This window comes from Crotalus tigris, unplaced genomic scaffold, assembly GCF_016545835.1.
Source record: "Crotalus tigris isolate CLP2741 ecotype Arizona unplaced genomic scaffold, ASM1654583v1 scf7180000017631.5181431, whole genome shotgun sequence".
Taxonomy (NCBI): domain Eukaryota; kingdom Metazoa; phylum Chordata; class Lepidosauria; order Squamata; family Viperidae; genus Crotalus; species Crotalus tigris.
In genome coordinates, this window is record NW_024096525.1 from 2,151,421 (window position 1) to 2,167,277 (window position 15,857).

Sequence of the window (15,857 nt, forward strand, 5' to 3'; positions counted from 1 at the left end):
GAAAAGACTAATCAGGCAGATGCTTTAAAATTCAAAATACCTAGTTTTAACCTTCTAAAACCAGACACCATTTTGGCCTCATCATATCACCACTTCAGAAAGGAAATCCCAGGCAGAGTTTAGTCTGTTTCTCAAGCAAGCATTGAAGATGAGGCTGTCTTTCCAGCCATAACAGAGTGGGGTCCCTAAGCCCTGCTCCTCTCAGCTGTTCAGGTGCTGAGTGGACCATGATAGTTCCTAAGCATGTGAAGATGAGCCTGCTCTTGTCTGAAGGCTCGGACACATAATCGGATCAGATTTCAAAGCACCCTTCCCTTAGAATCAAAGGCTACATGAATAGATCATATCAGTGGAAAACACATACCAGGCTGTGAGTGTGTTGGATACGTGCATACTTGCCAGCATAGATTTATGGGCAGGGATACTTAGAAGCTTGTTTCCTATGAAAGGGAGAATCAAATTATTTCCACTAGCTGAGAGCAAATATGCAATCAGCAGATAGCAAATAGGAGCCGGTGTGGAGAAGGAAACCAGCTCTTGGTTTTCACTGTTGTTTGATCATCATCATGTAACAAGAATCCCAGAATTAATGACGGAACAAAAAGTAGAATTAAAAGTGTGGGAGTTTCATTCTAGATTGGGTTCTGGATCCTGAAATTCAGAACATGAAGGGTTTAGTCCATTGCCTTTGTTACCCTAACCCTAACTCTAACCCTAACCCTAACCCTTGTTGGTGGAAGGAAAGCCGTCTGAATGGAGCATAATTTTAATTAGTTTTAAAGAAGAATCAACTGTATCAAAGAAGGAAGTCACATTCATCTAGCTTGTACAGATAATAGCAATGCCATAGTTTGACTTTATATCCGTTGGGGAACTCCCAGCCAGCAAGGAAGAGGGATCAAGAGGACTGGTGGCTCAGTGGTTAAACTGCAGTATTGCAGGCTCACTCTGTCCACAGCCAGGAGTTCGATCCTGATAGGGTTCAAGGTTGACTCAGCCTTCCATCCTTCCAAGTTTGTAAAATGAGGACCCTGATTGTTGGGGGCAAGAGGCTGACATTGTAAACTACCCAGAGAGTGCTGTGAAAGTACTATGGGGTGGTATATAAGTCTAAGTGCTTCTGCTATTGCTATCAAGCGGGAACTAGCCTTGAATCCTTGCTCAGCCACAAGAGGCATAAGCCTGATCTTCCCCTGAAGTTCAAGAAGCTTATCTCTTTGTTCCCACAAGCAGTCTGGGGAGATTCTTGTACTATAGGTAGACTACAATAAAATGGTCAATTTGAACCTATCCTGTGTGGGGTTGCTTGCACCTGACAATATCCTAACTATCTCCAAATCTTTGCCTGGCCTTAAACATTATAGTGAAGAAGCGTGCTCTTTTTAGATCTTGTTGAACTGTAATTCCCAAGTTCCCTGTAATTCTCAATGGCCTATACTGTAATTCCCAAGAGCCTATCAGCCACAGGCCTCTTGATCACATTTTCAGGCTACTACTGCTCTTTGAATTGGCTGGTGTTAATATTGCTCAGCATCGTACATGACTAAGCCCGATGTGCAAGGGCAATTTTAGCGGCTTTATGCCTCACTCTTTGTGTTTGTTGCTTCTGTTTCCTAGGCAGCCATCAGTAGTTTTCCACAGGCCAGCAACCCAAAAGGGTTACAGGCAGTCTAGCCATGATAGGCATGTATTATCTGGCCCAAGAAGATTGATCTGATACATTTCCCTTTGGCAATGGAATGGGGGAGACTCGCCCCTAATACGTGAAAACTTGGAAATCTATTTGTTTATTTGATAAGGAAGGGGCACATGTACTTTGTCAAAAGGCCTCTCCTTTCCACCATAAAAGGGATAGTACATTGTGGTATCCAATTTCTCAGAATATTTTCTGGGCAATAAAATGATGAGGGGTTGGAGATTCTGAAAATAACGTCTTGATGAATCTCGCTGCCCTAAGATATAAGCCTATGGGTTGCTAGCATAGGGGATTTCAAACAAGGATTGCATGGACATTCATGGATAAGGAGAAAATTGTGGTGAGCCCCAGGAAACCCATAAAATCATACCACCCAATCACAGGACTAGGATTTTTCTGCTTTGTGGAGAAGTTAAAAATAAGGGCAGTAAGCCTTTGATAGATGACACCATTGTTTCTTCTCTATGTCCTCTGCAGCCTTGGATAGCTGAAAAACAAAATAAATATGATTTGAAGGGGCACTTTCAGTTGTGGATGATAGATAAAATCTCTCACCATTGCTTGTAATGACAGGTTGATAAAACCCCAAAGAGCTGGAAGGTTTTTAGATTCTTTGCTCAAACTGATTGGGACCCTGTTCTAGTTCAATGTAAGTGACTTCCCATCACATTGCACTTGTGTCAGAAGCACTGAGGTGCTTTTGGATTGATAGGATTAGCCAGTGACATCACCATTATCCTTTTAGCCATTATCATCATTATCCAATTATCATTATTGGGGGTTCCTTTCATGTCCTTGGCAGGAGCTGGAGTGAAGGACGAGCGCTCGCCCTGGCCCATGGCAGCACTCGGGTCTTGAACGTGGACTTGCTAAACTCACAATCTGTACAAGCTCCACCATGCTCCTAGCAACTTCCCATGATCTGATCCCTTACAAGATTTTTCAGTTGGGTTCATCCAATTTGTTATATTAGACCAAATGTGTTTGATGGTCTCTGTTCATCAAGGTATGGGAGCCCTTCATTGTCTTAGCATGTTGTAGGAACCAGGTCATCACATTAAGCTATAATACAGTGATGGCGAACCTTTTAGAGACCGAGTGCCCAAACTGCAGCCCAAAACCCACTTATGTATCATCAGGTGCCAGGTGGGTGTGGCCCATTGGGTGGGTGTGACTGAGATGGTAACGGCAGACTGGGTGGGACTAAAAAGTTCAATTAATCAATTCCAACTTTGCGAGATCTTTTTTTTTCTTGCGAGAAGTTGAAATTGATTGATTGATTGAACCTTTTTTTTTTTTTTTTTTTTTTTTGCACATGGTGGTGGAGGCCCAAAGCGAAAAGGTTTTATAAAACCCAGCTGAAGACCTAGGACTGGGGGCAATGGTGCGCGTGCCCACAGAGAGGGCTCCGCGTGCCACAGGTTCACCACCACGGCTATAATATGATACCTTTGTTTGGACATAGCCTATTAAGTGGCGAGCAGTACACTGTGTTTTGTTAACCCAGCATGCCAAATTGTATGAACTCAGCCTATATACATAGTCACTTGTTTCCAAACAAAGTACAAATACTTCCGCCACTGTTCCACAACTGCAATCTAGGGACAGAGTGTATTGTTTATGCTGGGAAAGGCATCTTAAGAAAAAAAATTGGTTGGAAAATTTTGAACTAATTCAAAACCATTCATTATGCAACTGCTAGTGCGTGAAACAAGACAAGGTGCATCATGTTTGTTTATGTTGCCTCCACACTGTTTGTGTTCCAGTTCACTAATATTAATCATGGAAAAAGCATAACTCATGAGCAGTACCAGCAAGTTTCATTCAAGTGAATGAGCTTCACTCTGAAATTCCAGCTCTGAAGGAATGATTAGGTAAATACAGTTCTGATGTTAGGGGAATACCTTCTGCTATTTGTCATGTTAGGAAAGATGGTGCTGGGCTTAAAAGCAGTGAAAAGAAGGGGAAAGCAGAAAGTAGAACAAGGTATTCTTGTAGATCTTTATAATCATCAATGGCTCAGCCAAGTTGTCCAACTCCAGAAGTTTTACTTTGGGAAAGCAAAATAAAAATCTTCTGCCATAACTATTCTTGCTTTAACATTTCTCAGCCACACTAGTTTCCTATTTCTAAAAAGAAAGAATTAATTGGTTGCCCTTGGCCAGATCTCCGAGAGACAGTAGATCAAACATTTTAATCCCCAGTTTCTCACAACTGGGATGAAGATATTTCCTGTTTAGGCAGCTCATCTGACTTGTGAACGTGCAATAAAGAACTTGACTTTGTCCACCAATTTTACACTTGATTTGGTAGATACTGTCCAGCTTTCTTTTCTTTTTTTTTCTTTAGTGGATCATGTAATACTCCAGTTTGCCCAGCAGGGAAAAATATTTTTTCCTATTTTTGTCTTAAAGGTTTTTATAATGGAGATAAACATATTTAAAGTGGCAGGCTCACCTATTAGATTTATGGCTTCTTAGAGCCTCTCCCCCCCCCAGTAGAACAGCTGGGGCCAAAACATTATCTTGAGAGGAATTAAAGGGAAAAATAGATGCCGTATTTTTTTCAGTTGCTTCAAATACCATTTGAAACTCCTGATGCTCTCTTCAGGATGGACTCTGGCTTCATTCAGTTCTGCAGCGTGACTCTCAGCACGCCACATAACATCTAGTGCAGCTAGAAGACATAGAGGAGACAAGATAGCAGTGTTCCAGTATCTGAGAGGCTGCCACAAGGCAGAGGGGGGCAGGTTGTTCACCAAAGCACCAGATGGAAGGAGGGGAAACAATGGTTGGAAATTGACCAAAGAGAGAAACAACATGGAATTGAGGAGAAACTTCCTGACAGTGAGGACAATCAACCAGTGGAACAGCTTACCCCTAGAAATCGTGGGTGCTCCATCACTGGAGATTTTTAAGAGGAGACTGGACATTCACCTGTCTGAGACAGTATAGGTTCTCCTGCTTGAGCAGGGGGCTGGACTAGAAGACCTCCAAGGTCCCTTCCAGCTCTATTCTATTCTATTCTATTCTATTCTATTCTATTCTATTCTATTCTATTCCATTCCATTCCATTCTATTCTATTCTATATTCTGAACCAGAGGAAGCTACATATTCCTTTTTTACAGGGTCAGTCTTAACATAACAATTTTTTTTAAAATTCTGAACAGGCACGACCCAACTGACCTTACGTAACCTGAAAGCAGAACTTGTAGAAATAGTACCCAGCATCCCTGCTGAGAAGAAAATCCAATGCCTAGAACTGTTTAGTTAATACAGTCCTAAGCAAATTAAAATGTTTACTTTTAAAAAGCAAATTTACAGCGCAGGCCTTTGTTTGCTTTCTTAGACTAACTTCCTATTGAGTTTGGTGTGACTTGCTTAGAAACCTTACAACGACTAATATTGTGATCGTTGCTCTTGTTTGATCATTAGTCATGGGTCTTCTCTAATCACTATCATGTCCGATTAAGCTGCTGGTCTCTTGATCCACACAACAGTGTGGATGAACCATTTGCTCACTTTCAATAAGTTGCAGTGTAATCAAGTCTTGTAATGAATGATGATGTCACGTGCTTCTTCTTGTTCATTAATCTGGATAGTTTCTCTTCTAGGCTGGATCTTGCTCAGTCACTCGGCCTCACTCAACTCCAAGTGAAAACCTGGTATCAAAATCGCAGGATGAAATGGAAAAAAATGGTAAGCATTTATGGCAGAGGCCTCCAACCTTTTGAGCACCAAAAGGTTTTTCCACAGACCAGAGAGTGCGTGGTTTTGTGTGCTGCCTGCATCCCGCAGATGGGGCTTTGCTTGTTTGTGTGGACCCGTTGCTGACATACTGCAGCCTGGCACTGGTCCACAGACCGGGGGTTGGGGACCCCTGATTTACAGAATTCAGTGAGAGTCCTAGTGGCTAGACTGAGTGTCAGTTGAGTGACTTCAACAGGAATGAAGTTGACCCTGAGAAATATATCAGTTGATTTCAGGGTGTCTCTAGCAACCATAATTAAGTCTATCCACTCCCCCTCCCCCCAAAAAAAATAAGTGACGTCAGGGTTCTTTACAAGGTATGGTCAAAAAGTCAAGATGGTGACCATAATATCAAAGTGGTATATCAAAGCCCTGTTAGTAAAACACAGCTAAAAATGGATTTATTTATTTATTTATGAGACTTATATACCGCTTTAAGTGCAAGCACTCTCTAAGCAGTGTACACCAATAAGCAATGTATATATATATATATATATATATATATATATATATATATATATATATATATATTTACATTGCCCCCCACAATCTGGGTCCTCATTTTACCTACCTCGGAAGGATGGAAGGCTGAGTCAACCTTGAGCCGGTGAGATTTGAACCGCTGACCTGCTGAACACAGTCAGCTAAAGTGGCCTGCAGTACTGCACTCTAACTGCTGCACCACCTCGGCTCTTTGATTGAGTTTTGAGTGCCCCATCTTATTTTTTTAACCCTAACTTGTAGTCATCTCTGAGTTTTGTAAATATTTGTGTGTATTGATTCATCATTTTTTTTTTGTTTGGACAAGGACTTTGTATAGTTTCTGTCTTTGTGGCCTAAGGATGTTTAGCCTTTGACAAAGAAATCTTTATTTTGTCCACAATATGAAACAATATTACAGTTAATCCATGCCGGATTACATATGAAGTTGTGCTTTGTGCACTGGTGTGATTTTTGTCTCTAGTGATTTTTGACTCTAGTCTTTTGTTTGTCATCTCCAGAATTCACACCATGATAAAATAGGGGAACTTGAGGGGATGGCATGATGGGATGGAGATAGGAGATATAGAGATGTGATAAATAAATCAATAAATGTAAAATAATGAGCTGCCTGGAATACCAATGACTAGTGTTCATGACATAGGAAGAATGTTTTCTACTTGCTTTTAATTGCACATCTGACTCACCTCTCATTCAACAGTGCATATATTAAAACACGAGTTGCTCCTGCCCAAAAATAACGATAAAATAGGTATTTTTATCCATAAATGTATGAATCAGGAAAAATAATAGGTGAGCATGTAATAAATTAGGGCAGTGTTTCTCAACCTTGACAATTTTAAGGCATGTGGACTTCAACTCCCAGAATTCCACAGCCAACAATGCTGGCTGTGGAATTCTGGGAGTTGAAGTCCACATGCCTTAAAATTGTCAAGGTTGAGAAACACTGAATTAGGGGAAATGGCTTGTCACATGTATAAATTAAGCAAAAATGCACAAAATGTTGTTAATAATGGGGAGGAGGGGGTTCTTAACACCAACCAATGTAGGGTATAGAGCAAAATAAACTTAAGATGGAGACAACACAAAGAAGCCAAAATCGATCCATTCGCCTCTCTGTAACTTGGACAGCAGGATCTCAGTATAGCCATAAACAGCTTCATTTATTTTTATTCCAGGTCTTGAAAGGCGGACAGGAGGCCCCCACAAAACCCAAAGGCCGCCCAAAGAAAAATTCCATTCCCACCTCAGAGGAAATCGAAGCGGAAGAAAAGTTGAGCAGCCAAACTCAGCCAGAGGTCTTGAAGGAAAGCCAATCAGAAGAAGACTGTGGGTTGACCAAGGAGCAGTTGGGCTCCTTTTCAGAAACCGATGGATCTCCTAAACACATAGCAGAGGCATCTCCAGGGCTGACAACCTCAAGTTAAGAGCCATCTCAAAGCTTCCCCAGGGGACAATGCATAAACTGGATTTCCCTGTACCTTGTGCCTTAAGAAATCAATCGGTGTGGTAGGTGACAGTTGGATGAGAAAATCCAATGTTAACCAGGATGATTTCTTGACTCCCAGGGTCAAGGATACACTTTCCCGACACATATCCTGGAATCTTTCTCCAAATAAACTGCATGCTTAGAGATTGGAGCTTCCGAAACACCCAAGCGAGTCAACTCCTCATGCTTTCATGAGAAGAAGTGTTTTAAGGACTTCAGCATGCTGAATATACTGGTTCTTTATCTTGCCATAATTGCTGTTGTTGTTATAATTGTTCAGGATGCTTTAAAATGGATTCTAAGCAGCAACTACCAAAGACAGAGAGAACAGGATTCCCACTGTTGTATTTTGTAAAAGTGCCAATGCAAAGCATTTTTCATGGGCCCTTCAAAACAAGGGGATGTCAGTGGTCTACCATTATGCTGGCCAGTGAGTGAGCCTGGTGGCAGTCAAAAGAAATATTAATGATGCTCTCAAATTGTGAGTCTCAGGTGAGCTCATTCCTTAAAAGATCATTTAAGCCACCAGGAAAGGGAGAACAAACAACTGTCCTAGGAAGAGCTCCCTTGACAGCAAATATATTGATTTGGTCAACAGAGATCGGGGGGGGGGGGGCTGCTTTTAGATATTCAGTAAGCTGAAGTTGCAATCTAGAACTATGGCTGATATGCATAGTTCCATCCTGGCTACTCTTTGTCTCCATTGCATTGTAAGTAAATTATATTGTTCCATGCAATACCAAAATCAACATCAGAGGTTGGAATTTTGAGGAGCATGTCAAGGCCCTAAGTGTTCTGGGGTTGATCAGTGGCAGGTTTGAATGGATACTGCCAACCCAGCTTTGCCATTTACTCAACTTGCTTTTCTGAGTAGAAAGGCAAAACAAGAGGCAGGTGACATAATAGCATTCTCCAATCCCCTTGTACTCTCTATCTAGATCAGGGGTCTTCAAACTTGGCCCTTTTATGACTTGTGGACTTCAACTCTCAGAATTCCTCAGCCAACATGCCTGGCTAAGGAATTCTGGGAGTTGGTCCACAAGTCATAAAAGGGCCAAATTTGGGGACCCCTGATCTAGATTGTGGTCCAGGTTTGACTTAATAGAAGAGGCTTGTGTGGGGGTATTGAAGACTGAAAAGGGATCCAGTTGGGCATAAGTATGCCCTGAAAAGTTCTTGCACTAGAGTCTTCCGTAACTGGATCACTGCCAGGCTGACTCATTTCTTCTAGAGAACCCTTGAGTCAATGTGTATAGCAGAATGCCAGTGCATGCAGTTTAATGGTTTCTTTCAGTAGAGAAAACATTACTGGATCTCTGCAGCAAATCTTCCCTTCAATCATCTGGAATACTGTATTACCCTGGAAATGAAGTGGAAATTAATAGGGGAGCAAATTGGGCTCCAAGCAAAACACCAGCATATAGTATTTCCCCGAGGGTATCTGTGCAATGAACTGTTAAGAATTTAAGCTGCCATAATCAAAAGCCAGTTTACCCTTTATACGTTCAGCTCTGGCCAGTTTATATTAAGGAGCAGCAACTAGGGTTTTCCTTTGGCCTCAGTTGCTCTCTTCTTTGTAAGTTTCTTCCATTTTTTAAAAAAAAAACGAAATCATCATTTTAAACAATGCATCAAAGGCATGCATCCAAATGGTATTTGAAAGCTTGTTTTAAAAATGTTCTTTGTTCCTGCACACAATTTGTATTTTTTAAATGTTTGTTTCCCTCGAGGGAAGGGCTTGCAAATATTTTTGATGTCTTTGTGCCAAGACTGTATTAAAATTTTTGGTGAGGGCAGTAGCTTCAGAGTTATTTGAATTTTTAATCTATGTGCAAATGGCTGAAACAAAGATCAGGTCAGTTCCTGGGATCTGAAATTTGTCAGTGTAGTTATTACTGGAAACAGCCCAATCTCACAAGCCTCTCTTTGTATAAGAATGAGGCAGTAATTGCTCACTTGTTGGAAAAATGTCATCACTAATTCAATTAACCATATTTTTCTAAGTAATGAGATCCAGAAATAGACATGCTATTGTGATGCAATCCAGTTTTTAAAGAAAATATACCTGTGAACCAGACCGGGGGTTCTTGGGACTGACAGAAGAATCAAGAGAGCAGGCACAACTGTCTGAGAGCTGCCCTTATTTTACCGGGTTGCCCATCTGATGCAGATGAGGAAGGGGCGGGGCTTTGATCTAGTCATTGGGACTGCCATCTTGATGTTCCTGACCCCTTGGTGGATGGCCCTGGAGCCAACATTCAAACCGTAACAATATAGATCAGGGGTATCCAACCTTGGCAACTTTAAGACTTGTGGACTCCAAGTCCTATAATCAGATCATTTCAGATCAGCTCAGGGAGAGTCTTTCTGCCCATCACTTTCCACTGGATTTGGAAAGTTCCAGTTGTTGTTGTTGTTGTTGTTGCCATTTCTCCTGTTTAGTAATGCTCTTCAGATGAGAAGGGCTGAACCATCCATCCTTGACATCAGCAGGAAAACAAGTCATGAACCTGGGAAGAAAACTTTGCAGGAGAGGATTGCCTTTTATTTTCCAGTCCTGTGTGCCAAAGTTTAAATAACTATCTTGTTTCCTACAGTCTTGTTAAAGGGTGCATATTTTGCCCAGATGCTGCAAAGAACTGTATCAAGATAACCTTTATTTTTTAATTAAAAATAAAATGTGTAAATAAAAGAGTCAATGGAATCTGCTCTCTCTCTCTCTCTCTCTCTCTCTCTCTCTCTCTCTCTCTCTCTCTCTCTCTCTCTCTCTCTCTCTCTTTTCTATGTTACTTTGATATGAGGTGATGGCTATCAACTTAATTAGCTTTTAAAAAGGGGGGTTGGACTATTTGCTGGAAGTCCTGGGGATCAATGGCTATTGGCTTTGATGGCAGTGGACTGCCTCTGAAGGTTAAGACTCATGGGCTTCCTTGTACAGTTGGTTAGCACTATAAGAACAAACTGGTAGACTAGATAGGCCAGCAATCTCATTCAGCAAAGCACTGCTTGTGTTCATACGTACTTATGTCCCTTCCAGTCCTATGAGTCTATGACCTATAGCTATAGTGAGACTGAAGATAACTAATAGCCTGCATTCCCATGTACTTGAAAAGAGTATTACAGCTTGCCAGATAACTCCAAACAATGATGATGGTATCAGATAAAGCAGGGGTCTTCAAACTTGGCCCTTTTATGACTTGTGGACTTCAACTCCCAGAATTCCTCAGCCAGTATGCCTGGCAGGTGGTACGCAACCATCCTAGAAAAGGTAGCGGGGGAGAGGAATGAGCTGAACTGGTGGCAGCACCACACAAGCCTGAGCGAGAGACGGCTGGAGCTGCAGGGCTGTCAGGGCTCAGCGGAAGCACCAGGATCAGTGCCACTTTCCAGCCGATCAGCGCTTCTTCGGGGCTGTCAGGGCTCAGTGGAAGCGCCAGGATCAGCGCCAGGATCCAGCGGGAGCTCAGTGCTGATCCTGGTGCTTCTGTTGAGCCCTGAAGAAGCATCAATCAGCTGGAAAGCAGCACTGATCCTGGCATTTCTGCTGAGCCCAGAAGAAGCGCCAGGATCAGCTGGAATGTTGCAGCATCTCCAGGGTTTGTGATTTACATTCAGATGCTTGGCAACTGATTCATATTTATGACGGTCACAATGTCCCAGGGTCATGTGAAGTGACCAAAACCTGCTTTAACCACCCAGCAGACAGGGGGAATAAAAACCAAACACCCCCCATCCCACCTCCGCTGCCAATCCTCAACAGAAATGCTCACAACAATGAAAACCTTGGACAGGAGGAAGTGCGCTGCTGGGTAGGCAGGCAGGTGTCTTGCTTGGCTGTGGCTTGGGGGGCACTTTTTTCAGTGCCATTGTAACTTCAGTCACTAAGCAAACTGTTGTAAGTCGAGGACTACCTGTACTTGATCAAAAAAAAAAAAAAGGAAAAAAGTGATAATCAAGTTTTTGACACCTTGCTAGGTGAATGGTGGTACTCAGATGTTGCTATATCCTAAAAGTGGTACAAGGGGTGAAAAGATTGAGAAGCCCTGAGTTAGAAGACCCCTGAGATAAAGCCTTGGATAGCACAGAGTTGCACAAAGTATATGTCAACTTGGAGAAGAATCTTAGAATGTGTCTTTACTAGAAGACACATCTGCGTGAAAAGTCATAATCATGGATCATATAGACATTAAGACAGCAATCTTATATCAATCAACCTGGAAGGAATCTCCATGGAATTAAGTGGGGGCTATCTTTAAGTCATCTTATATACAATATAGGACTGCAGGGAAGACTTATCCTTGTAGCCATTTGCTGTCATCTTGTCATTTCTAATCTGGTCTTCTCAGTGCTAAAATTGTTGTCTCTGGGTTGGTTCTTTATGAAACAACTTTTCAGTTAAATTGTTAATGATTATTCTTTTCTCAGTTATTGTATATTACGAAAGGAAGCTTAGATCTTCTCCCGTAACTCTGATATTAATCACTGTTTCAGGTCACACTTCTCTCCAAATCATCTCAAAATGGAAAGAGTTTGGCAGGTGTAGCCCTGGCCCCATAATTTTCATTTACCCCTTGGAAAAAAATTAACATCTCTATCATTGCTATCATCTGATAATTGATAATCCACATTCTCGTTGACTGCTCTGACAAACATATCTTCACGATGGGAAAAATGTGCACATTATGTGCCTTTGCATGGGTGTGGGTGAACGGGTGTGTGTGTGTGTGTGTGTGTGTGTGTGTGTGTATTTGGCTGCAAACCTTTTTTTAAAAAAAAATATTAATCATCCCATCTGGAGGCAGAAGAAGTTGAGCTTGTGAGTTTGATGGGTTTGAATTAACTCTCAGTCACAACCCAGTATGCAAACTATTCACCACTTCACTGAATGACAGAAGTAATTATATTTTTGTTCCATAGCACTTGGGGTGAATTCAGGCTTGCCTTGGCTGATGAAATCTGTCAGTGGTGCCAAAAGAGAAAGGTGTGCTCTCTGGAGGCTGGCAGACAAACAAGATGAGCTAACCCCTTCATCTGTTCTAACATGTCCATTATCTGGTGGAAACACTGAGGCTATTGTTTCCAAGAACGGTCTCTGAGAAGAGAAGGAGGCCCCAACGTTCCTTGGTAGGCATTTGTACGTTCCTCCCAGGCTCAAGGGAGCATTACGATAGTCTCACCTCCTTTGCCAGTTTTTGTAAAACAACCCATTAGGAAAAGACATTCCATCACAGGGAATGTTTCAAGGGCAAACTGGTAGCATGTATGCATGTATTTGCATAAGTCCAAAGAAAACAATCCCTAGCAGACAAAACAGAAGAACGGATCTGAATGTATTTTGGGTCTGCTTATTGCCTTAACACACTGGTGAACAACTTCATGGTGACTTCATAATGTAGGGGGTAGTAGGCTAATGGCTTCAATGGCTACAAGGCAAAAGTAGGTGGAGCTCACACTCAAATTGCAGGCCTGGGTTAGGCTTGGCTGAGAAGGCTGAAGTAGAATTAATTTGAGAATGATATGTGCGATGGTGGATTCATCCATCCATCCATCCACCATCCATCCACCATCCATCCATCCATCCATCCATCCATCCATCCATCCATCCAAAGCTATGATAGGACAAGACTAAATAATATAAAGAGCCCTAAAATCTCTTTAAATGCCAACACATAGACATACACACACACACACACACACACACACACACACACAAATTTGACATCCAACCTTTTAAAACATCTGTTGTTTTAGACATGAAATAATATTTTCTGATGGGTTTTATCTTCATCCTTTAAATCAGGAGTTCCCAACCAGGGGTGCGAGATGATATTCCAGGGGGTGGGAAAACTTGGGTTTTCAAAATTATAGTGTATATGCATAATTCGTTGCCGTTATTTCAAACTTTTGTAAGGGGTACGAGAATATATTAGAAGCGTTCTAGGGGTGCAGGGTAGAGAAAAGGTTGGGAACCACTGATTTAAATCATAAGAGGTATATTTTACATTTCTTAAAACCAACACCCATGGATTGGATAGTCAAACTCTTTGTTCCACAGTTCAGGCAAGTAACTAATGTTCATCTTCGTTCTATTTTTAAATAAATTCCATACAGTGTATAATTCAATGTCTTTAAGTACGGAGGAGTCTTAGAATTCATGAATCAATTTCTCTTTACCCTTCTGAGCACTTTCCCTTCCTCTCCCTCTCTCTTTCTCTGTTTGTTTTGCTTGATCAGGCTCACAATTAGGTCTCACCATGTTTGGAAAAACTGTCATCACTGGCACTTTATTAACTGGATAATTTGCTGACAAACTATTTGAACAGCAAAAGGAAGAAGCTGTGGATAAAGGAGGAAGAATTTACTGCCTGGGGTCAATGAGAAGGCCAAGATCAACCAAAACTCAGTCAACTGTGCCTTAAATATAAGAATCATGCAATTGGGAACATCCCAGCTTTTTTTAATATAATGCACTCTTGTATTGGGGTTATTGTCAGGTTAACCGAGTGTTTGAACTCCAGATTGTTTCTTTTGTTTCTGGCCTCCAGCAATTCAAGAGAAAAAATAACAATAACCCAAAGCTGGGATAAAAAAGGTAATCATGCACCTGCTAATGAGGTATGTGATTTATTTAGGATCTGCCTCAGAAAGACACTTGATGGATATTGTAATGTTCATCCCTGAGAGAAGAAAAGGTGCTTTCTGTAATGCTTGGCTGAAAACTACACAAATTAGCGATGGAAGACATCTAAATTTAAGATAGGATGACATGACACTTTGAGAAGAAGGAAAAAAAGCAAAATCAGAAGATTCAGTTGTGCTTACAAAAATAGCATTCTCATGTTGAGTAATATTACTGAACTGGGTTTAGTTTATCTCTCAACCAAATGATATTTTGGTAGGTATTTTCTTGGCGTATATCGTTGCCTCTGCTTGGGTCAAAGAAATTTGCATCACACAACCTCAGGAAAAGGTGTACAAAGTACCATGATTTCTTGGCTAAACACACCAAGTCTGGTGACTTTCACCACTCACCTTACAATGGATACCAGCTGAAGAACTTGACTTCTTCCAAAGTTCTTCTCTAATCTAGTTTTATTTTCAGATACATGGATTCTGGTGGGCCAACTCTGTCAATGCAAAAAAATGACTTTCAGGTCCATAAGTGGTGTAAATAACAGATAAGGGGGTGGAAAACCAATTTTCTTGAGGATGACTGGAAAAAAAGAAAAATCTATGACGAAAATCTCAATCTGCCCAGTTATTGTGTGGAAGGTGGACTTCTTGTATAAAATGTCTATGGAGATGCTCGGTCTCAGTGCTGTCATGGGTTGTCCCAAAGGTGCTTTTCAAAAGACAACTGGACTTCCTTTGTTTTTCCTTGAAGATGTTTCGCTTCTCATCCAAGAAGCTTCTTCAGTCCAGAGCTGAAGAAGCTTCTTGAATGAGAAGCGAAACATCTTCAAGGAAAAACAAAGGAAGTCCAGTTGTCTTTTGAAAAAGCACCTTGGGGACAGTCTTGTACAAAACTGAGGTACAAGTGGGGATGCTTTGGATGTTTGGGACTGCATTGACATTTCTGGAAGAGAAAAAAATTGTAGTGGGCAAGTCAATAATGCAGAGTGGGCTTCCATGGCCATATCTATATTCTGTATTCACAGCTTAAAAGGGAGATGGAGAATTGTTTTGAAAGTAATTTGATGAAACATTGTTCAAAATGAACCTCTTAATCCCACCCTGAGAGAACTGATCACTTCTTCAGTTCTCACTTCATCTCCTAAGACATTGAATCCTGCCCAATGAACGGCATCACCATTTTTTCTCTAGTGAAAGATTTCTTTTCACCTGACCCTGGAGTTATTCCCCAGCTTAAAGCTCATTATACGTGGAGGATCAAATTGTACTATAAAGATGACCAAATTGACAATTTCGTATCAGTTTTCCTCCCTTGAAATTCCAAATCACTGTGCAAAGCTCCTTGGCTAATCCAGGCGGAGTTTGCTTGCATGTTATGTTTGCACAAAGGTATTTGAGGTATTTATAAGGAAACTATTAACATTAATAAGGCCGTCCTTCGTATACTTTTCAAACAAGAATAGACATGGGTAGTGAAAAATTAGGGTTCTTGTCCAAACAAAAAAATCTCTTCCAATTTGGGCCTAAACTGCGTAAAATGTGCTGGGAAAACTGGTCCAAGTGCATGCTGAGCTGTGAAAATGGATGGCTTTGGGTCAGTGACTCACCCAACGAAAATACTTAGATGGGTTTTATTATGTTGAAGGGAGAGAATGAAGGGAGATTCTCCTAAGCCTGCTTGACTTCTTATAGAAAAAACTGGATATAAATATTCTTAACAAATTCAGGTAGTCCTTGACTTATGTCCACAACTGGGATCAGAATTTCTGTTGCTGTCAGCCCTGATTT

The 15,857-nt window shown here is 41.2% G+C and overlaps 1 protein-coding gene and 1 long non-coding RNA gene across 6 annotated transcripts in view; one reads left to right on the forward strand and one right to left on the reverse strand.

The window, feature by feature from the left end:
- Positions 1 to 10,135, forward strand: part of BARX2 (BARX homeobox 2) — a 41,606-nt gene extending 31,471 nt beyond the window's left edge. Inside the window, exons 3-4 of the mRNA XM_039334517.1 lie at positions 5,311 to 5,395; positions 7,126 to 10,135. Of these exons, the coding sequence (XP_039190451.1) occupies positions 5,311 to 5,395; positions 7,126 to 7,374 (334 nt within the window). The 3' untranslated portion in view covers positions 7,375 to 10,135. The remainder of the gene's footprint in view (positions 1 to 5,310; positions 5,396 to 7,125) is intronic.
- Positions 10,136 to 11,358: 1,223 nt separating this feature from the next.
- LOC120304210 overlaps positions 11,359 to 15,857 on the reverse strand; it is a 65,554-nt gene continuing 61,055 nt past the window's right edge. For 4 of the 5 annotated variants that reach the window (XR_005555673.1, XR_005555676.1, XR_005555671.1 and 1 more), the window contains one exon: positions 14,511 to 14,563. This is a non-coding gene — a long non-coding RNA (uncharacterized LOC120304210). Of the gene's footprint in view, positions 14,564 to 15,857 lie in introns of all 5 variants that reach the window. The other variant, XR_005555674.1, reaches the window with a different exon arrangement.